General features: G+C 39.8%; 1 protein-coding gene across 3 annotated transcripts; it reads right to left on the reverse strand.

Moving 5' to 3' along the window:
• Positions 1-582: 582 nt before the first annotated feature.
• klhl20 (kelch-like family member 20) lies at positions 583-22,409 on the reverse strand. 3 transcript variants are annotated; one of them, XR_010910577.1, is made up of 16 exons: positions 22,293-22,402; positions 20,793-20,855; positions 20,177-20,223; positions 19,966-20,127; positions 19,726-19,834; positions 19,223-19,429; positions 18,703-18,861; positions 18,471-18,565; positions 15,469-15,584; positions 15,110-15,293; positions 14,859-15,002; positions 12,549-12,682; positions 11,861-12,069; positions 11,521-11,627; positions 11,015-11,189; positions 583-10,465 (listed from the first exon to the last, which is right to left on the reverse strand). XR_010910577.1 is itself a non-coding variant. In XM_067474156.1 (14 exons), exons 2-14 carry the CDS (start codon positions 20,813-20,815, stop codon positions 10,381-10,383), a joined length of 1,830 nt encoding a protein of 609 aa, XP_067330257.1. In that variant the 5' UTR covers positions 20,816-20,855; positions 22,293-22,409; the 3' UTR covers positions 6,284-10,380. The 3 variants fall into 3 exon arrangements, 1 of the variants encoding a protein (XP_067330257.1); XR_010910578.1 differs by having other exon boundaries at positions 19,966-20,223; positions 22,293-22,401; XM_067474156.1 differs by lacking the exon at positions 11,015-11,189 and having other exon boundaries at positions 6,284-10,465; positions 19,966-20,223; positions 22,293-22,409.
• Between the last annotated feature and the right edge of the window lie 1,344 nt (positions 22,410-23,753).

Here is a 23,753-nt window from a genome sequence, read left to right on the forward strand (position 1 = left end):
GCATGGGATGTATCACAAGAAAATCATGTGATCAGTCACAAGGAGAAGCTCCTATCACACCACATAGACAGAATGGGAAGCACTTTTAAACCGTGCATTGTTACAACTTTGGAGTGTGCACACATTATTGAACACCTAATAAATATCCTTTCATAAAATATCCCATTTTTAATCATAATATAATCACATCTGTAAATTTTAAAAAGTGTCAAAATGTAAAAATGTACAAACATTATTAGTGGTACAACTATGTTAAAAGGAACAATACCACATGCACAAGTGCATACACAGCTGTCCACCTGCCTTAAATTGAAAAAGAGAGAACAGTTTATCACTAACATATGTATAGCAAAGGAAGCTAACATCTCTGACTTATTAGTCATAGCATTCATCATTTCCCACCTGCCGTCAATAAAATGAATCCTAATTATCACATTGGACTCTGTGGCCACACGAAGCCACACACCATGTGTTGCAGGGTGTGTCAAGTTAGACATTTTATGTGACTAAAACATATCGATAGGTGGTGTATCAATAACCATGAGATACCATGAGAAATTCTTTTTCCCAATCCTACTTGAGACTGTGCCATACAAAAAAAAAAAAAAAAGAAAACTGTACGTTAAGAGATGCTTGTGCAACAGGAAAAGTGACTGAAACGTTTTAGGTTTATTCTAGTACAAGAATGACAAGGATGTCAAATTATACTGTGAGGAAAGGGAGTGGGGCAAGTGGGAAGATTTCAGCTGAATGAGGTTTCCACCTGCCCTTCTTTATGTGTACTTGTACATGAACCTTTCACATGGAGCAGAAGAGGTCCCTTTGGCAGTTTTTAAAGCGACTCTGGCAGATAAATGCACCAAAGGAAAAATACTGCCAACAAGTGTATGTATGTCTGAGTCCACTACCTTGGACATTCATTGTCCCACCTTTGAAACACCTCTTACGAATGGTTCAGTTAAACCAGTAAATTTGTTAAATTTGTCAAACTTGAAAGGCTGGACTAGTTTACCAATGCACTCAATACCAGGAGACCTATTCAGTCTGAATTTATGGAGTTTAAGGCCCTTTATTAGTTAAATTGTAGGACCTGTAGTGATCCTGTGAAAAAATCTTTCCTTCTAGAGAGGTGGAGATTTGTCAGGGGCTAGTACTGCCCTCAGTATACTGCAACATTGGTAAACAGTATTTACACCACTAGTTTATGTTAATAATGTGGCTGATCTGTGTACATCAGTAATTAATTGAAAAGGGACTCATACTTGTGATGTTGGTCATCTTCTCTGTTCTCCTGCAGACTCTGCTGTTACCACTTCCTGTGCACTGCGTCCGGTTCCATGGGCCAATGTTTTAAATCATCTGCAATTGCAGTCATCTTTAAATCAGCAAGAAGTGCTGCTGATTTGGACTGAGAAGAATTACAGTGGATTGAAATGTGGTTGACCAGCATCAGAATTGAGAGCTACTCTACTGTACCCCTACTGTACCCCTCTGAGAGGTACAGTACAGGAAGCTTGAGACAATCTGTGATGGCCTCATAATTAACATATCTGAGTGGCCCCACATCTGTTAGGAGCAATGCAACTGCTGCTCATGCAGCTGCTGTAACTAGGTGAAATTACTAAATTAAGCACATGTCTGCCTCCTAGTATATGTGTGCCTCTGCTCCCTGCTTTGCACTAACTATTTTTCTTACTGTCCTGCAGATATCAGTGAGTTGTTGAACTAACTCCAGTGGATTTATGTTAATCACTTCTTTTTAAATGTTATGACTCGTTATAACAAGGTGAACATTTGTGATCTGGTCACTGACGAATAGGAGTTTAAGCTGACTACATAATGATTGTAATAAACAGGAATCATCGTAAGCCAATGTCTAAGATATACTGAATTATTTAACCACAACATGCAAAGTCTGCCACAAAAACAATGTAAATCTGAATATGTGGACTTGGGAAATCTATTAACTCCCTTTGAACAAAACCAAATTTGAGCTGAGCTGCTAATCCTATGAAAATTACTATAGTATACTCTTTTAGAATAAACTTAATTTAAAAACTTTAGTTATTACATTGAATTATTTGAAGTAGCATTATTTTTTTCTATTTAAAGTTTAATTCGAACCCATTGCCCTAAACTCTTCTGCACACTCACTACTCAGAATCGACAGATTTTCCTTTCTTACTTTTCTCAGTTTGAAGAGCCTGTGCTTCATTTGAAACAAAGAACTTATAGCTGCAGCTGTTTGAGCCTTTTTATACCAGTCAGTATAAAAATGAGGTAGATGCCTGCCCCCATTGTCTGGGCTGGAAGTAGTAACCAAATTCCCCTTTCTCATGGTTAGCATACTTATTAAATTAACAAATTAAAAAAAAAAAAACAGGAATAAGCTTGAAAATATAACCTACGGATTGCTGCTCTCAGCTATGTCACCCTTCTCCTGTTGCCTGATTGCAAAGAAACCGCCCCCATTTAATTTAATTCATGCAATTCCAGGGCACCACCAAAAGACTTTAGGCAGATTATCATAGATAAATGGGCCTGGTGGATCAGTGGTAGAGCATTGGGTTGGAATGCTGTGGGATCAAATCCCCACCCCACCAGGTGTGGCCCTGCCCAGCCATTAAGGGGAACCTTATGGTAAATGGTAAATGGTCTGCACTTATATAGCGCTTTTCTACCTATTGGCACTCAAAGCACTTTACACTGCTTCTTATTTACCCATTCACACTCACAATCACACACACATTCATACACCGATGGGGGAGCTGCTATGCAGCTGGCCAACACTCACCGGGAGCAATCATCATCTTGCTCAAGGACACTTCGACATGTGACCGGAGGGGCCGGGGATTGAACCAACAACTGTGAGATTGGTGGACAACCCACAGTCGGGGGGTCGTCCATTGTATTTAAGTAATTTAAGTAAAGCTGTTGGAAAATACAGCGATTCCTGCAATAATGTAGACTGACGACCAATTAAGTAATGAAATTAAACTCAACATTTTTAAGTAATAATTACTGAAATTTTTGAACTGTAGACCAGTGTCATGTGTGTTTACTGAATACTATACAACAGATAGTAAACTCAGCATTTTTGAAAAGACCTGGTGAACTCAGTTATTTCTGTTAAGGTTTACTAATTGCATTTATGGTAAAGTCCCCTGTTAACCAACCGATTCTTATCTGCCATTCTATGATACAGAGCTTGTCCCATTACTGATCACACCACATCAACAGAACGGGAAGCCCTTTTAAACTGTGCATTGATACAGCTTTGGAGTGCTCACACATTATTGAACACCCAATAAATATCCTTTGTAGCCCATTTTTAAAGCTGAATTGAGTGTCTTAGTGTGGGTTTGTTTAAATACTTAAATTCAGCAAGTGAGACAAAGAGGAGACATCAGATACTTTCAGCTGATGATGTGAACAGTTTCCCCTTTTGGTGCTAATTATTATGGTCTGAATAATATAGTGTGAATGTGGAATGACAGCCAGACCGAGCTGTGGACTTTGACCTGAAACCAGCTTGTAATCTGCTTTTATAATGAATTCTTGAAATCTTACTTCTTTGGTAATGGTTTGACCAATGCAATATGTAATAGTGCATATAAAACAGGGCAGGACTTGAGCCTGTTCTGTTGTTGCCATCTGCTGGACTGGACGAGTGAAGCTGGTAATGGCTGATGTTATGGACAGTGTCCTAATATCTGTCATTATGACTTTTTACTATGGTCACATAGTCTTCAGTCAGGGTTTGTCGACTGTTCCTGATGAAGGTCCCACAGATTGATGTCCTGTTGTTAACTACTCAAATGCTGTGACTGAGAGCACAAAGACAAGTCACCAGAAAGTAGAACAGTCTGACAAATTCATGAGCCAATGGCTACATTTGTGATCTTTGTGAAGCCTTTGCCTCTAGAAAGGACAGATAAATTACTGTAGGTCATGCTATGCAAGATCTTTTTAAAAAAGTGAGCATCAAGAAAATGCAGGACAGCCCTGAGAATAACACTGGATGAAAGGTTTTATGCTTTGTGCTGTGTATTTTAAAGTAAAAGTGTGTTTTCAGGGAGAAACACTGTGAGAAGATAGTTTGGTTAGGAAAAACCCACAGCCACTGGCTCATAGTACTTTGATCAGATACTGAAACAAGAGCACTTTTGTGTCCAGTGGGCTTCTCTCTCATCTTCTGAGCCTGTGTGATGTTGGTCCATAGGTGCCTTGAGGGATGGCACAGCACAAAACACACATCACAGTAGTGAAGATCAGGAACCTAAGGTGGTAGGTGTATATGTGTCAGTATAAACAATCAAGAGAGACTTCAAAAAGAGTAAATACAAGGGGTTTGTCACAAGATGTAAACCATTGGTAAATCTCACATACAAGACCAAGATAAGGAGAAAGGAGAAAATCGTTTAATGTATTGCAATGGCCTCGGTAGTCATCGCACCTGAATCCTGCTGAGCTGCAACGGGAGGTGTCGGGTGAACAAGCAGTGTCACAAACTGTGTGTGTCCAAATATATTTGGACTTTTTCCAAGCAAAGCACTCCATACATGAGACGGTCAAAGTGACAGCAAAACAGTGGATATGAGAATATGAATATTTCAGCTGCAGTAGGCATTAGAACAGAAGATTGTACGGAAAAGGGTCAAACAAGACTAATGTGCAAATGAAAGAGACGGGCAGGTAGATTGAACACTATAGTCACAAAGCAAGCTCAGCGAAGGGCCTAAAAAGCTGCCGTCAGCTGAGGAGCTGCAGTGAGTGTAGGCAGGTCCACTGGTATGAGTGGGTAAATTGTGTTTCACACACACTCACACAATAGGGGAACTGGTCTGACTCACTGGAGTTCAACATGTGACACTGGGAGCCAGGAATCAAAGCTGGAATTAAAGACTGACCGCTCTAACTCCTGATCCACAGACGCTGAGTCATGGGTGATTGGATAAGCAAGTATTTGACCAAGAATGACAACAGCAATCATCCTTCAACTGAAACAAAATGCATTTTTGTGGGCATTAAGATGAAGAATAGGTGACGCGAATGCATCATTTATCACTTACGCCCCCTTTATTAAAAGATAGTTTGTAGCTCTTTTGGAAAATGTTTTACTAGAGATATGCTCCAAAATGTGTCCTAATGTGGAGACATGCTGCCAAAGCCTAATAAATTGTTAAAATGTGATGAGGGTGGGAAGAAATAGGACTAAATCCCAATAGCCAGCAACAGCATTTGAAAAACAAATACAGATAAATCCATGAATCCAGTTTTTCCAGGGACTCCAAGCCGGTAAACTGCCAGAGACAAAACTCATCTACTAACCCTCTATGACAGCAGCATTGGCCTATTGTGGAGATGCATTTCTGAAAAATTAAAACAGAGACTCAACTCACCAACAGAAAGACAGGAAATCTCCCAATATGGCGACCACATACCCCAACAGTTAACAGAGTTCACATTCTGCATTTCAACAATTTCTGCAGCTTCTCATTTATTGTAATTTAAAAATGACTACACTACTCACAAAAACATTTGGGAAATGTTTACATTTTGACCAGTTAACAAATTGAGACATTGACCTTTTTTGTTGTGGTATACCCTTACTGTTAGCTTTTGTGTCAATAAATTGTTTGAGATGAAGAAATGACATGGTTCTACTTAAATGTCCTACTTGCATGATATAAATCCCTGTAGCATGAACTATACATTTTTCAGAAATTTAACCCAAACGTCAAATATCCCAAACTTTTTGTGAGTAGTGTAATAGCAGTAGGCCTGTGCAGAGTGTAGTAGAGCAGGGACAGGGAGGGCTAGACAGCTCAGAGTGGACTGATAGGCTGGAAATTGAATTAATTAAATGTCTTGTCATTTCAAAAAATATCAGCCAAGAATCAGGAGCAAAGTAAAAGGTACTTATGTAGAATATCCCTTACCATTGACATTTTACTGGCTTACTTTTGTATCAATTTGTGAAAGTGGAGCTAATATTGTCATGCAATAAACTTAGAGAGACTTTCAATACCACCTGTATTCTATATTTAGACAGATTGTATATTTTTAAACCAGTAGTGACTTGTCTGCAGAGGCATTTGGGGAAATGGATCAAGTTGGGAGCATTTATTGATAGAATGTGCCATTTTAACTTTCCTGATTTCTACTCACCTGAATTACTGAGCATATGCATTAAAAACCATTATCCCCTAAAATTCCCCATAACTAATAACTGTGAGGTGCTTTGTATTTCTGACAACAGTCTCATACTCTACAGTAAAACCAAAGGAAAATGTTTAATCCGCATCATAGTGAACAGGATGAGTCCAGAGCTGTTGTGATCACAATTGAGAGGTGGCTGCTTTGAACATGAACACAAAAAAATCTCCAACTATGCTTTGGTCACATGTTAGAAAGATTGTACAGAGACAACTGCAAACAACATCAAAGTCCAAGTTGAAAACAAGTTTTTCTAAACCACTTTTGGAAAAGTATGCTCAGAAACTGTGCTGGACTGAGGCTTATTCTCCTGGGACAAAAGGACTTACATTGAAGGCCTCTTAACTACGTGGGATTTCCTTTGTAATTCTGTGATGTACACAGTTGGCCAGACTGAGTAACATTTCAACAAAAGATGAATATATCACTTCTATCTGATGGAAACTTTATGACAATCAATATGCATGATTCTATGTCAGACAAAAGTGCATGAAATTGAGTCAAATCTTCCATTTCAAATGAACATGATTATTTGTGGCTGCAAAACCCAAAAGCATAAACATTTTAACATGTAGATTTGCACACAGCAACTACATTATGAGACTAAAAGTGATCCTGTGAACTTAAATCTCCAACTAACATCGACAACTAAACCTCAACACAATCTACTTTAGATTTGCTTCATAATTCAACATTAACACCAGTATACAGATTTGGGCCTGAATATGTGGCCAATTTAATGCATGACAAGAGCCTTTTATCACGGTCTCATGCTCTCATGTGCAGAAATGCATTTTGTTCCACACAGTTTTAAAAGTGCAGAGCTGTGAAGTAGTGTGTGGAAGTATTTCAAAACATATATTGCTGCATCTGTGAAATTAAACCCACTTCTGCACAGCATCCAAGCCACATTGTCTGTGTGAAACCTGAATTGTCAGATTCCCAAAATGATTGTTTTTGTGATATTTTCTATATAAAATGTTGAAATGTTGAATTAGAATTAGGAATAAAAAGATACAATCTAAAATTGATTTTCAATCACAGTGCAATAAATTATGAGAAGGTTCAAACATATGAATGCACCATTAACTGACACTGTGCCTGAGCTGAGATCTGTTAATCAACCAGCAACCATGGAGAGTACTGCAGAGGATCACATTAGCTTCCATAACCAGTGCTGCACTACAACTGTGCTCCCGCAATTGTTGCCATTACACTGTGCTCATGTGAAAAACATTTAGAAATCTGTGAAGGCAAAACATAAAGAAATGTCTCAAAATCCCTTGGCTGTGGGAAAAACAGAAAATAATAATCACAATCACTAGGTACTATAGAAGTAGCTCTTACTTTATAAATACAGTTTTCAATGTGATTCATCTTTTTAAAGACAAACTGGCATAACTAGCCCACTGTGCAAAAGTTCTCTCCAACTTTTTTGAATTTGCTGCTGGACAGGGAACACATTTTTATGTTTACAGTATTGCAATGACACAAACTGGGTTTAAAAGCTCTTTGAATTGGTAACAGGACTGCTACTGATTTTAGTAGAACTAAAATATTTTATATCCTCTAAATTAATGGAAATAGACAAAGTCCAATCAGATTGTATCAATATTTCTAAACTGAACTTGAGCCTCAATGTTGTAAATGGATGACTGAAAACAAAGTATTTATTCATTCATTACATTTTTAATGTGACACTGAACTTCTTTCTTGCATCATGATTTTAAGCTTTACAGGGACCTTTCTTTGCACACAGACACCATAAATCAATAGTCTGCATAAGATCATGGCTCCAGTGTTCAGTGCATACACATCAGTAACTGTCACATTGACCTAGGATGTGAATGTCCAGTTTAACTTTATGATAACCAGGAAAATATTCTAGTATTTTACTTATTTACTGTTTTTAGTGTTATGTCCGAATTAAAAAAACTAAACAATAAAAAAACAAGGATAGTTGCATTCTATATTTTTTACAATTAGAACTTACAATAACAACTAGAGCCTTTTTAAAATAAATATATTCCTTTTAAGAATCTTAAAGATGGAAGTAATGACAGAATGATTATACACCTTGTTGGTTTTGGTCGTTTCAATTAATTTGTGCGACCTAAAGGGAAAAAAAAAAGTTTTTGTTTTTAAAAAGGGTACTTTAGGCCAAAAGGCTAAATCAGATTTTCAAGAACTTCTACACATAAATTAAAAACAATGAATTGCCTCTAATCATTTAATTTCCATCAGTTTGGAACTTAGCTTCATTCATTTGAGTTATAGCCGAGACACACTGGGCGACATGCTTCTTCGGTCCAAAGTGGTTGAGAAATTAAATGTGGCCTCAAATGCCGAGTCGCCAGAAGGTCTTAAGTAAGCAAAAGTCAATCAAGTATGCTCAACATCTCTGCTGGGTTGAGATATTAATAAAGATGTTGATGTTCATGCTCAGGAAAAAAATAGGAGAGCTTGGACACATACCATCAAACCATGACACTATTAAAACCTCAGTATGCTTCAAACTATGTACTTGTTAGACAGTCTAATATGATTTAAACCCCTTTTCCAATGGCAGACAATTTTTGTAACAACTCAGAACAAATATTTTGACAAGGACACCCACTTTACACAGTGACTGGCTGTAGGAGAGGCAATGCCAATGATGCCTGGAGGCAGAAATATGCTTCTGCAAAAGGTACACGTAAATTTGTCCCTGGACCTATGAAGAGAAGATCTTATGGGTAACTGTAGGTTGAAGAGGCTTGCATAGTAACTGATGTGCACACGTCTCAAATCTCAATAATGCATTGTACGGAGCTGCACATTGAAGCTTAAAAGTTAACAGCATTAAGCCGGGACCAGAAGATAGAGAAGAAGTAATAGCGGAGTAGACAGACAAAGTTAGAAACTATATACATCTTGCCTGTTTCATTCTCCTCCTCTCTGTTCAATGGTTGACTGTAGTGATATCTTGACACTGGGGTAACAGTTTATATTTTCAGATTTACATTTGTTTATGTGCAGCAAGCAGAAGCATAATTCTGCCTTAAAAGGAGAAGTACAAGCTGTACCTTGTTCTACCCTTTTTGAACATTCGCTTCATCGTGCTGAGCAATAACAAGTGACACCAACAGTGTTGTCACTCAAGGAACAGGTCAGCACGTAACACAAGAAGACAACATTGCTCGTTTGAAGTATACTGACGTCTTTAAGATTCAGCACTGGTGCCAACAATAAACTACTGACAAAAATGGTGTTAGTCAATATAAACCTTCAGTGGGAAGAACTAACAGGCCACTTGGTAAACCCACTTAACTACATTGACCATCTGAACTGAAATCTTTACACATGAGTAACAATAATAGTAACAATCAACTACAGTGGGCTCATGTAAAGTGCAGCAGTCCCATACAATGACAGAAAGTTTGGGAGTAGTGGTCAACATCAATTCTTCTTCCCAGGCATCCAAGTAACAGCCTGAACATAAAAATACCTTCAGGAAAGCCACTGCCTGACAATTTATTACTGTTAAATGCTACACGGGGCTGAGACCTAACAGACACATGTCTGATTTCTACTGGGCCAATTAGAGACAAATTAAGAGAATATGGAATCAGTATGTAACTTTCTTCAGGAAATTATTTCATACAATATAGTGAGGATTTTGACTTCTCTTGGGTTTTTTAAAACTAATTTAAGCCATATGTCACCAGCCAAAACTTCTGGGCTGGGGTTTTAGGAGAAGGGAAGGTGACACAAGTTGTGACAGTTGGAAAGACTGAAAATAGCCCTCTTCCAGTTAGTTACCTTTTAAGCTTCTTAAACCAATGTAATCACCTCTCATAGCAAAGTCATTCAGATGTCCAAGGCTGAGATTTCTGGAGCAGGTGGACATCAGAGATGGACCATACTCTCCCAATTAGAAGATTAATTGCATTTGGTAGACTTCATAGCGAGTGGTCAATCAGTGAAAACAGCCAGGTTTTTTCCAAGTTAAAAACCTTGCAGTGGGGGATTGGGGTTCAACAGTTTGTTCCTCCTTCCCTCTCATCCACCACCCTCCACATCGCTCAAATTCTCTCGTATTAATAAACAGCATCTCTTTTGGAGACACGCGAGTCAGTGTAGGTGGGTTGATGATGTGGTAGTCATGGTGGTGGTACGGTGTTACCATATGTGAGATTCACAGTGAGTCATTTTAATGACACCCACCCCTCCACCTAGTCGGCGGTAGTTCATTCCTCCGTACAACCTGGAAAGAGATGACAAACAGATCATGAGGAAGGTAAGGTTCACAAGAAAATACAGAAAGAATAATTACATCTTCTGGTACTTCTGGGTGTGAATGTGTCATTTCCTGTAACTTCTAGTCTTTATTTTTAATGCCAGAATGGAAACATTAATCTCAAAATGATGATTTTGAAGATGCAATGATGCATTTTTCCAGCTCTACAAACAATATTTGTCCATCATAATTGACAATAATTACATAGTATCAACAGGTATTAATGAAAATACAAGACATATATGATATTACTGGTAGAAATCTCAGCAACATTCTACAATCCCTTTTCAGTAACGCTGGCCCAGTTACTTTAGAAAACTCGACCAATTCGTCAATGCTATTCTGATAAAAATTACTTATCATAAAAACTGTTGAGGACAACCATTTACCTGAAATGGAGTCTGTAATCTCTGACTCACTGTACAGTATTTTCCATAACAAAACAAGAAGGTCATAAGAACCAACACACTAGTACCAATTATGTAATCAAAATTCTTAAAATGTGATAGTACTTGCTTTTTATGGTACAGAAAGTACCATAGTAGCTGTCAAAGGTACTGAAGAATGATTTCTCTGCGTTGACAAAGGCTACATATTATTTCGCTGAAACTTGTTGGTAGAAAACACAAAGGGGTGTGTGGAGATATTTTGGATTTGAGGTGGATGATGAGGGACAGAAGGTGTTTTAGAGCTTTTGTAAGGAAAGGAAGAAAAACCTCAACGTTAGCATCTTAAAAGCAGACATTCACCATTAAATAAATAAATAAAAATCAATCAGAAGTCCTATTTTTAATAATTTGAGGTTCCGTTCTGCTTGTGTTGAATGGAATAAGTGAGTTCATGCTCAAATACAATCATTTATTTATTTGATAGTTTTTGCTGTACTAATAAAACTGGTATGATGAATGTATTGATGAATTTCACATTTCTGGGGTTGTAGCTTTATATCTATATTTGCTGACTAACTGCTGTATAGTTTGGTTTCACAATTGCTACTGTATAATCATATCGTGTTGTCTCACCTCCACGTGTTGGCGTCAGGATCATAGACTTCTATAGTTTTGAGATATGTGGTCCCATCAAAGCCTCCTACTGCCATCAGCTGACCATTCACCACAGCCAATCCCACCTGCAGACACAATTAAACTTCAGTCTCAAATAGAAACCATTTTAATGAAACTATAAAGTAACTCTATATAGTTCATCAATACTACTAAACTAAACTTTCTAAACAACTTTACTGATGTATGTAACTAAACTATTTAAAAGCAAGTAGATATTGACATGACTGAAGACAAAACCCACATAATTCACACACAAACACACACACACACACACACACACACACACACACACACACACCCCACTCCGCCTGGATGTCATGGCCACTACAGGAGACCACTGGTTGGTCCGGGGGTTGTATCGCTCTGCGCTGCTCAGTTCTGTGGTGTCGTCTCTCCCTCCGACTGAGTAAATCATGTCCTGGTAGACAGCACAGCCAAGGTGCTTCCTCCTGGTCCCCATTGGAGAGACTGTGTGCCAGCGGTTTTCTTGAGGGTTGTAGCGTTCAACTGAAGAGAACAAAAGCAACATAAGACAAACCAAAGCACCAGAAAGAAAATCAGTGTAAATGATGTTAAACAATGACAAATTATTCAGTACTCCCTATATAATGTACATTAAATACTCCACTTAGTAGTGAGCAGTAAACTGACATTTCTACTAACCATTGTTATGCTCCATTATTGCTGACAACTGTTTTGGCCACACAACTATGAATTTCATGTCTAAAACTGGGAAAATTAAATTGTGGGATTGTCAGCATTGTCTCATTGTTCTGTTCCATTATGGAATTTATGAGTACACTTGTATTCAGATTTAAACAGTCAGCATTAGGACTCTACTACAAGATACAAACTTGGTCTCAGTGAACCACACTTGACCAGATAACATCTTTCTTTTTATTCCTCAGCATAAGTACCACTGTTGTTACATCAATGTTTTAGCTTAGTGTTTGTGATTATACTGTGCTGATACACGAGGACTACACCTGTATTTAATGGCGATGTCCCATCAGAACCTCCCACAGCGTAGAGGTATCCCCCCAGCACAGCCACAGCTACGCCGAGTCGCCTAGTGCTCATGGAAGCCACACGCGTCCATTTGTTCTCCTTAGGATCATATCTTAAGAATGGGAAGAATGGTATCCAAATTTAGAGTACTACTGTTTTAAATTATAAATAAACCTGTTTATGTACAATTACTCAAACTTTATATAAGCGGTTCTTTTAACTTGTCTCAACTTTGCCCCCACCCCCGGACCTCACGACCCTCAATACAGATGCAGCTATGGACAGCCATTACAATACACTTTCATCTTTGCTGGATATTCTCTGCCCTATCTTTTCTAGACCTGCTCGTCCCTCAGCTCCTTATCCGTGGCTCACCAACTGGATCTGTGAGCAACGCACCATGCTCAGGAAAGCTGAGAAGAAGTGGCACGAATCCAAGATTCCATCTGCTCTTGCTCAGTATCAGGGTCTACTTGTCTCTTTTTCTTACAGTGTCACCAGGGCAAAGACTGAATATATTCAGGACAAGCTCAGCAACAGCATAGAAACCAGAAAGCTGTTCTCCGCTTTAAATCATTCATTTACGTACCTCCTCCATCCACCTGTCTGACTGCTGACAACTTTGCCTGCTTCTTTACTAATAAGGTGGCAGCCATCAGATCATAGTCTCTCCTCCAAATGATGATGGCCTGCTAACTTCCTCCAACACTGCATCGCTCTCCTCATTTTCAACTCTGACTGAGGACAACATATCCACCTTTCTCTTTTCTAACCATCTCCTCTCTGGATCTGATCCCTTCCACTCTCCTTCAAGCACTTGCATCCACACTAATGCCAGCCAATACATAAATCCTCAATACATCTCTCACAACAGGCACTTTTCCGACCTCATTCAATCAAATCTGACTTTCTTTCCCAGAACAATCTCCTCATTGTCAGTCTGGCTTCAAGAGTGGTCACGCCAAAGAAACAACATTTTGGCATCTCTGGATCATTGCTGGATGGCTTCTGTCTTACTTATCGGGACAGCCCTTCAAGGCATTCTGCCAGGGGCATGTTTTCAACTCTCCTACCCTCTCTACCGGTGTGCCGCAGGGTTCAGTTCTTGGTCCTTTTCTTTTTTTCCTATCTATACTACATGCCTGGGTTCTATCATCCACTCACATGGCTTTTCTATTACTCCTATGCTGAAGACACACAGCTCTTCCTGTCCTGTCCTGTCCTGTCCACTGGATGACTCCACTGTCTCATCACGCATTTCTGCCCGTCTCTCTGACACCTGTGCATAGATGAAAGAAAGACATCTTCAGCTCAACCTGTCCAAGACCATAGTTATTGTCTTCCCAGCCAGAGCTTTGACACAACACAACATCAACACTGGAACTGCAGTGATTGGCCCCAGTAAGTCAGCCAGAAATCTGGAAGTCATGATCGCCGACCATCTTCCCAGTCCCTAGGGCATGCAGCTTAGCCCTGTACAACATAAGAAAGATCAGAACTACCTTAAGGAAAATACAACACAACTCATTGTGCAGGCGCTGCTCATATCTCGTCTTGATTACTGATATGACCTCTTAATGGGGTTACAGGTATGCACAATTAACCTTGCACATGATCCAAAATATGGCAGCCCGCCTCATTTTCAATTGTGTCTTCAGATCTTTACACCGGGTTGCTGTAGCAGCCCACATCAGGTTTACAGCTCTGTCTCTTGCCTACAGGGTGTTCAACCTGCTTACCTCAACTCCCTCATTCAGGTCTACAATCCCTTCTGTCCACTGCGCACTGCTAATGAATGACGTCTGGTAGCTGGTTCCACCATCGTGGGATAACTTAGCTGAAGAGTTTTGCTTGGAGTCTTCTGTGTGGTGCTCTGGAACCACCACAGTCTGTACGCTCAGCAACCTCACTCCCAATATTCAAAAAACTGCTGAAAACAGAACTCTTCGGTACCTACCAATGCACTTAAATCTATTTAATAAAATATATATATATATAAAAAAAACTTGCTTTCTGCCCTTTCTTGCATCTGCATCTCATGAAACGTAAACACTAGGAGTTTGCTTTGATATTTTCTCTTTGGCTTAAACATTTGCTTGGCTTGTACCTTGCTTGTAAGTCACTTTGGATAAAAGCATCTGCCAAATGACTAAAGCTAAATGTAGAAGCAAGACATACAGACAAGACAAAAAAAAAAAAAAAAAAAGAGTGAAGCTCATCCCGCACTAGTGGAACACCTACTAATAAAAGAATTAAAGCTATATTAAGACAGCCATTTTTACTGATACCTTTCTACAATGTTGAGGCACGAGACCCCATCCTGCCCTCCTACAGCATACAGATAACCAGTTAAGACAGCCACACCCACACTGGTCCGACAAGTGCTTGTTGGGGCCACATCACTGCTCCACTGGTTGGTCTTGGGGTCATACCTGGACAAGAGATATGGAACAGAAAAAGACTGGTAAAAATGTTAGTAATAATGAAAAGTAGAGCCACGGAAAAAATTCCAGCTGAAGCTTGGATGGTCATGCCACACCTTTCCACAGAGTTGAGGTATGATGAGCCATCATGACCTCCCACTGCATACAGCAAGTCATCCAGAACACTGACGCCAACTCCACATCGCCGTTTACTCATCGACGCCACCATCCGCCACTCATTGGTCTGAGGATCGTACCGCTCCACGCTGGAAATGGCATCTCCACTGCACCAGCCACCAACTGAGGGACAACGAAACATGGGAGAAACGACAAGGTATGACACCTGCACAAAAACATTATCGAGGATCGTCTCAGGCATGTGACGCTACCCACCACACTGGGTGTGATATCGACACAGATACATAGAAATCAAGATTACATTTGCTTTTAATTTTAGCATCTGAAAACTACTGACCTGCAAAAAGTACCTCTCCACAACGGATAGGTTTTCTCGGCCTTGTTCTCGGGCCCTGCATCAGGGGCCTCTCCTGTGGCAGTAGCAGGTAATTCTTAGCCTCATCGACTAGGTCTCTAAAAATGAAGCACAAATCAAAAGTACATATTTTCCTTATATAATTTACTCAACTTAACTTTATTTATAGAGCACTTTAACACAACCACAGCTGACCAAAGTACTGTGCATAGTCAGTCAAATAATAACACAAAAACTTCAAAACAAAACTTAAAACAATACATACAAATAAGAATAAAAACAAACAATAACTCAAGAGAACAGGAACAGAGTCTCATGGTGGGTTGAAAGCTAGGGAATAAAAATGGGTTTTCAGATGAGTTTTAAAAACGGATAATGAAGGGGCCTGCCTAATGTGCAGAGGTAGGGAATTCCATAATTTAGGTACAGCAACAGCAAAGGCTCTTTCCCCTCTGAGCTTCCGCTTGGACCTCGGTACTTCCAGGAGAAGCTGATTAGCTGACCTGAGGGGCCTGGAATGTTTAAAGAGAAAAAAGCAGCTCAGCGAGATAAGGGGGGAGAGACCTCCAACCAGGAGACGAGCAGCAGCATTCTGAACCAATTCTACATGTGCCAGTGAAGACTGGCAAACTCCAAGATACAGTGTGTTACATTAATCCAGCCAAGATGGGATAAAGACATGGATTACTGTTTCAAAATGCTGCAGTGAAAGAAAGGGCTTTACTTTTCCCAGCTGTCTATGGTGGAAAAAACTAGACTTCCCAATAGAGCTAATTTGGCCATCCAATTTGAAGTCATAGTCCATCTTAAAACCCAGATTTGAACTGTCGACTTCTCATTCTCCTTAGTAGTGCTAACTCTGTGCTATGGAGGGATTTAAAACCAGATTAAAAAGACCTCTAAAAACATTTTGTTTGTCCAGAAAAGATTTCAACTGCACATAAACTACTTTTTACTAAGATTTTTGAAATGAAGGGAAGCTTGGAGATGTGCCTAAAATTAGCCAACACAGTGTGATCGAGGCCCGGTTTCTTAAGCAGAGGTTGCACTACTGCATGTTTAAAGCTTACAAGGACAACACCAGAAGTCAAAACCATCTGCCCTTTTATAAGGAAAACCTTTAACAAAATGAGGAGGGATGGCATCTTGAGGAGAGCCAGATGACTTAATCTGGCCAATCAATTCTTTTAACAGTGAGGAAGTCATAGGCCCAACTTATCAAATATGGCCAGGCATGGGACACAGTCAAAGGGTTCAGAGGCAGGAGCTGAGATAAGGGCCCTTGTGGTGACAATCTCAATAAAAAAAAGTGCAGTTATTGCACATCTCAGCAGATTCTTCCAAAAAAACAAACTGTGGGGGATTTAGAACAGAGTCAATTCTCTTAAATACCACATGTGGATTATGACTATTAGAGACAATTATTGAAAGTATTCTCTTTTGGCCTCTTTAACGGTATTCTGATACTGACGCGAGCAGTCCTTTAAGATTTGTAAGGAGACCTGCGCCCTTCTTCCACCTGCGTTCAGCTTTGCAGCGCTTTTGCCCAGCTTCATTGAACCAGGGCTCGGGTCTAGCCTTAGGCTGCATGGTTTTTAATGGGTCCACAGAGTCCAGTGTGGCACAACAGAAGGATTGAAACCAGGAGCTAAGCTACAGCGGAGGAGTTCAAAATCCGACACAGCCAAGCAGGAGTGCATGATTTAACTGCTGCACTGGAGAAATCAGCATCAAATAAAATCGGCATGTGATCAGAAAAGTCATTGATACAGGTCCCCAAGTTCAATACAGACAAGCCATGAGAGATAACAAGATCTAATGAACAGTATGTTCGTGTGTGAGACCAGCCACACATTGGACCAGATTTTTAAAAAAAGTCATAAATGGCTAAAAAGTCACCAGTCACCACTGGTTTATCAGGACAATACAAATGTATATTAAAATCACGAACAATGAGGAAACGGTCATAATTAGGCATGATTCCAGCCAAACACAACAATCGGGAAAAAAAGTCCTTGTTATGTTTGGGGGGGTCGATAAGATGACAGCACACAGTACAAGACCAGAAGGACCCACCTCAAATAAAGTCACCTTAAAGCTGATGAATGCAGAAGGTAAGACACACTGCTTACATTTAAAATCATTTTTAAAAACAGTCGCTCTTTCTACTCCATGGCCAGATGTCCACGGAAGTTAAAGCAGAAACATCCAGCCGCTAAAAGTTCAACAAGAGCACTACACTCCCCAGCACCGATCCAAGTCTCTGTCACAAAGATGAAGTCCAGGCCACGGGAGCTGAAGAAATCCCTCAGGATAAACGTTTTGTTTGTCAGGGATCTGGCATTAACCAGGGCAAACCTGGCCAGACCTTGGGCCTGTGATTTAATGGATCTTGGAACCCGAGGAAGCATCCTCTAGTTATGGCGGTTCACCCAGCACAGGCGTAGCCGAGGAGAGTAGGGGCGGCGGGGCCAGAATCCCTCATCACTGCCTGCAACAGGTGTCTGGCAGACTTCGATGGGACCCAGGAAGTACCAGGGCACAACGAAGGTAAGGAACAATCTGTGTCCTGTCTGGGAGAAAGAAGAGGAGCGAACCAGAAGGGCCTTCAGCTTTACTAACTGACCGCTGCATTTACCACAGCGACAGAGAAGCTTCCTCTGAGGGAGTAAAGCCGAGGCCCGTAACCGGTAAGTTCGAATCCACGACAAAAGTGGGGGCAAAGTTTTCTGTCCACTAGGGTCAAACATACATACATCCCTGACATTTTGTGGAAGATCCAAGAGAAACTGGCGATCATACACTAGCAGAGACTCAGCCTCTAGAGTGCCAAAAGCCAGGAAAAACACAAAGTGAGAGAAGGAGACAAGTAGCCACACACTGGCCCCATCTCAAGCACAGAAACCACATTTAGAAAGTTACAAATTCAGATCTTTAACAGGAGATGTTTTCTACCAGAAACGTTGCACACAATAAGAACCTACCTGCACTCTTCATCACTCTTGATGAGAGGATCTGAACCCACGGTGCCCACCAGGAACTTGGGACTTAGTAGTGGCAGGCGGACATGCTGAAGCACCTGCAGAACACATGGAATCCATTGTATTTTTAATAATACACCAGATTACTTTAAAAGTTCTTTCAAGAATAGTGACCAGCTCGTGTAGCTGGTTCCAGGAACCAGTTGTGTTAGGATAATTTTTTTCAGCAACTCACCTGTGGTAGCTGAGGTCTGCGTTCTTGGATGCTGTATTTCACCCAGGCCATCACAGCATTGAAAACCTGCTCCTCACTCCGAACATTAAGCTCATCGCTAGAAATGATGTCAATCAACTGGTTGGCAGGCAGCAGCATGAACTCTTCACTTTCCATTACCTGCCATAGAAAAGAATCGGTCAGTCAGCTTTACTTTAAAGCAAATGCTGCTCCTGAAGGCTTGGCCCAGTGTAGTTGCAGGCTTATGCTAGAGGATGTGACTCAGTTTTTTCCAGAGATCCATTTCATAAAGATAGATCTGGACTATGGCTCAGGTCTAACCAATAACAGTGAATAAAGTGATCTAGTTCCTGAAAAGGCTATAAAAGCCAGATTTCTACACTGGCAAACAAACACACTGTTCTCATTACAGAGCATTTTATTATTCTGGATCTTCAGTCTAAATTTCCACAAGTTATGTAACCTATACTGCTACATATGACTTATGAAGATTAGAGGGACTGTGGAGAGTTCTCCTTACCTCTTGAAAATTGTGCTGGGTGAACTTGTCTGCAATGCGGAGTAGCTCACGGCAGGAGTGTGTGTCAGCAAAGGCCCGGATGCCCAGACAATTGGAAGGATCCAGCTGCCTCTTGAGGAACTCACAGCAGGCTTCCTGGATCTCAGCCAGCTGGAGGAGGCAGGCTGCAGGGAGCAGTGTTTGGACATTCCCCTCCTCTACAGTCACCTAGGAGTAGAGAGAGACGCACATCAGAGAGTTTTCATTTCATTTACTGACCACTGTGAGACATGATGGTTGTAGTCCAATACTCTTTGGAATGTGTAATAAAAATAAAATTTATTGTGTTTCCTTTGTGTAACTCAAAACAAAGACATGCTCAATATCTCTACCACCACTTGAAGTAATCAGGAGCCACCTACAGTCCATTTAGGAGGCTTTCATCACCCTTACCACTATGTAACAAGCGGCACACCAGCATGGCCAAATGGAGTGTGCCAAGTGTTTATTGCTAATGCTGTTACCTGTGAGGTATAGGCAAAGTCAATGAGCAGCTCCATGGCTCTCTCATCAATGTCACGGATAACCACCTCAGTCTGCCGGCTCTCTGCCAGCTCTCCAGTAAACATTGCCCTGGAAGTAACATAGAAATCAAGAAATGTATTATTGTTGTAATGTTGCTACAATTACTTGTACTTTTAAGTAATTTCCAGAGAGATGTCCCTTGAATAGATGTGATCTGAATACATATTTGAGGTAGGTACCTGAAGTAGGGGCTGCAGGCGGACAGGATCACCCGGTGAGCGTAAATTTTCTTGGCACCCACAACCAGCACCACATCACACAGCTCGCGGTGTTTTCTTAGGAGGTTGATCACCTCCAGGGTCTGCCGTGGGTGTTTGTCTGAGATATAGGGCATGCGTGCAGGCTGGGGGACCCCTTCTGGGAGTTTGTTGGGGTCCCCCAGAGTACAGCGGCTGGTGATGTCCATTCCAGTGGCGTCTTGGCGTGCGCTGGGGGCCCTTAACAGTAACCACATAGGTGATAATTTAGTGAGTTGTATACTCTGTTTTCTATTGACATCTTCACAACTTGTCTTGAGAGCTGAGGGCTGCATGTTCATCTTGTTGTTAGTTTAATCAAGAGAAAAACTTTTTTCTTGCAAAAGTTAGTGTTAACATTACAGTATATTATTGTTATAGATGCAGTAGGAAAAAAAATGTTTGACGTAACAAATTTACAAATGCTCCCTCAAACAACAAAGCTGTGGTTAGGGCCACCTGGTTCACTGGGGCTTATTAGTAGAGCCTCCTGTGACTTAGTTTTTGTGTATTGGAGGGTTATGTGTGCCCTATACAAAAGCTTACGTGGTTATGTAACCAGCAGGATATGTTTTACAGAGTTGTGGGAGGTTCACTCAACATATTTTTAGTACAAGTCATTCTGAACAAACTGCATCACTATACTAAATAGCTGCACACAGTTTAAACAAAAAAAAATAATTATTTTGGCGTACATGTCCATGCACATCCACATCATGGTGGTAGATAACATTAAAAGTAAGCCCTCTATACTTGAATACTACACTCACCTGCGCATTGGCTTTCCGTCCATGCACTGAAGAACAATTTTGGTTCCACACCTTGAGGTGAACCTACAGTAAAAAAACAACAAAACAAATAAGTCTCCTTTTGTAGTGAGTTCAGAAGTTGCATGTCATTGTAATCTATATTCTTGTCAGACAGCCCTTTCTACCAATTTTCACTTGGTCCATTTGGGGTTGTTCTGACAACATGTTTGGCCTGCTGACATTAAGGCAATGATGTTTTCTGCAATTAGACTTGTTTTTTCCCCCTTTTTTCACTGAATTTTGTGACACACCCCTGTCCTGCTAACTACTAAATTTGATCTGCTGCCATTTGTTTCAGATAGATATCAGATTGAATGTTCTGTTTACACTGAGTCAGTCACCACAGCCTATTGGTATCAAACACCTTTACCCCGACATAAACCCTGGCACACAGCAAAAGCAATATCCACCTCAAACAGGGCAGTGGGTATTACAATTAATTATAACAGGTTTTAAAGCATTTTACAGCTGTAAGCAACACACCAGCATGATAAAACATTATTTTGCATTATTTTGTGGTTGTGTGAATGGCTAACTTAAACCCCTTTCTTGTTTCATTACAATATAAATTGGCACCTTTGGTCAAACAGCCATTTATTATCAAAATGACTGAGCATTTGACACTGAAAACAGTTGTTGTTTTGGGCAAATGGCTATTTGTGCTCACCAGCTAACCAAAGTATATGTTTCAAATAGAAATTCATTGGCTTTATCACAGATTAACATTAGTTAGTAGGAAATCAGTAAGTCAAAATGAATACAGTTGCACAGGATCAGCAAGACAGCTGCTCAGATGTGCTCAATATAATGTCCTTAGCATTGGGACAAAATCTCATTGAATCCCAGTCGCATCCATGTGATTTTTTCTAACCAGCTACAGTTTTAATTTGACTAAACAGTACTTTTAAACAGGCAAACTTCGCAGTTTGTTGTCGACAATTTCAACTAACAGAGCAGCATACGCAGTCAGTTAACCGGCAAAAATCACAATTTCTAAAGGAGTTGGAATAAGTTCTTATACATTTTTATCTTGCGGCTGTTCGGGAGAAACTTATTTTAAAAAATAAGAAACGTGTACTTCAGAGACTACATCTATTTTCTAAACCAAAAGCTAGCTAACTAGCTTAGTTAGCGTAAACACGACTCTGGTCTCATCTTGCGATGTCTTCGGAGGCTAGGTTAGCAGCCTGTCCAGTGTTAGGGAATCTACAGGCGACTGCAGTCTAAAACTATTAAATAAAGTTACAGTGAATTTATGCGAGCAAACAAAATGAAATCTAAACAATAAAGGTATTCGTAAGTTAGCCGTCATGCTCGGGGTATTTATGGCCGCTTGAGTGTGTCAGGGCATCAGGTCTGGAGCCACAGATTGACTGCCATAATCTGAAAGGCTAAATAAGTACGAACGTTAACCATGGGAACTACTTGGCAAAAAGCTGACATATTTACGAACGAGTTTACCTTAAATTTCCATCCCAACAACACAGAGAAGTCCCCAGGTTGCTAATGTTTACAATTTTGTTCTGTTCGCTTAACACCGGAGCTTTTCTTCCTCGATTATTTGCGCATGCCAAATGCCACATCCGGGCAGTGGTTTTCAAAATAAAGGCACGGATTACGTCATTGCATCAAGGCGACTGCGGACAAGTATGGTCACTGCTCTGAACGGCGCCTTTTCAAGAGTAAATGACTTCCCTCAGCACATCTTAATTAACTTGATAAAAAATATAGCTTTAACTGAAAACATATCACAGCCTGTGTAATGTAGTCTACTATTTTAGCATCGTTTCCCTTTAAAATGTTTTGATTTTTGTGTCAACCTAGTTATGGCTATAAATGCACGAAATACAGGAAAAAAATTCGAATGAGTTATATATGGTTGACGGTATAAACGAATAATATTTTAAAGTTTTTTTTTATAATTTTCATATTATTAAGCAACACCCTATTTTAAGATGGTGATCACAGGGCTAAAAGTTTTTTATGGCAGTATATGTATCCAAAACATGATGCTAACAGAAACATATATTAGCATTAAAATCATACTTCTAATATATGTAAATTTAGAAATATGTGATTTTGAATATGTGAATTTTTTTTACCATGTTTTTATTTTACAAATTAAATCATAGGGAGTTTACATTTATACTTAAGAGTTAAAGTAAAACGTTTAAACTTATATTATTTGCTTCTATATTCATTTTATAACTGATGGCTTCTTGTTGGACATACAGTTTGCAGTAACACCAAGAATGCACTTGTATTTGTTTCCTCTTATGATAACTTACTTGCTTCCAGAGATTCCACTAAGTCATTCATTTGTGCCAGCAATCCACCAGAGAGCGCTACAAGCAGGGGTGACTAAAGTGATTTGGCAAAGATGAAAACTAGAGAGCAAAGGCAAAGACTCCCTCCCCCTGTACTTTATTCTCACCCACTGTCTAAAAGGTGTTTCTGATGGATAAAGGAATGTCACAGATGGTTTCCTTTTAGAAACTGAAACAACAGATGTAAAAGATTATTTATGTTGTTCTCTGATCCAAAGTCAAAATAGGCCATTTTAATATCCAATTATATTTCATTTTTGTTTTTTGTTTTGATTTAAACTATCCAAATACAATAATTCAGAAGAAAAGATTGAATTAACATGAGGTTTATTATCTAACTAGCTTATAAAATCTATATTTTAAGCAAATTGAAATGGTGAAACAAAATGCAAGTGTCTGAAGGCATTGTTTTGAAAATCTTTAAAATGACCACAAAATATTTTTCTTTACTCATAAGTACTTTAAATGCAGTTTGACAAACTCAAAGCAGGATGTGGCTTCTATTTAACCAGTCTACCATACAGTACAGATCTGATTGATGGAGTGTTACTGAGATGTGTGTCCTTCTGTCAGGTTCCCTCATCTCTGTAGTGAA

The sequence above is a fragment of the Channa argus genome, chromosome 14 (assembly GCF_033026475.1).
Source record: "Channa argus isolate prfri chromosome 14, Channa argus male v1.0, whole genome shotgun sequence".
Classification (NCBI taxonomy): domain Eukaryota; kingdom Metazoa; phylum Chordata; class Actinopteri; order Anabantiformes; family Channidae; genus Channa; species Channa argus.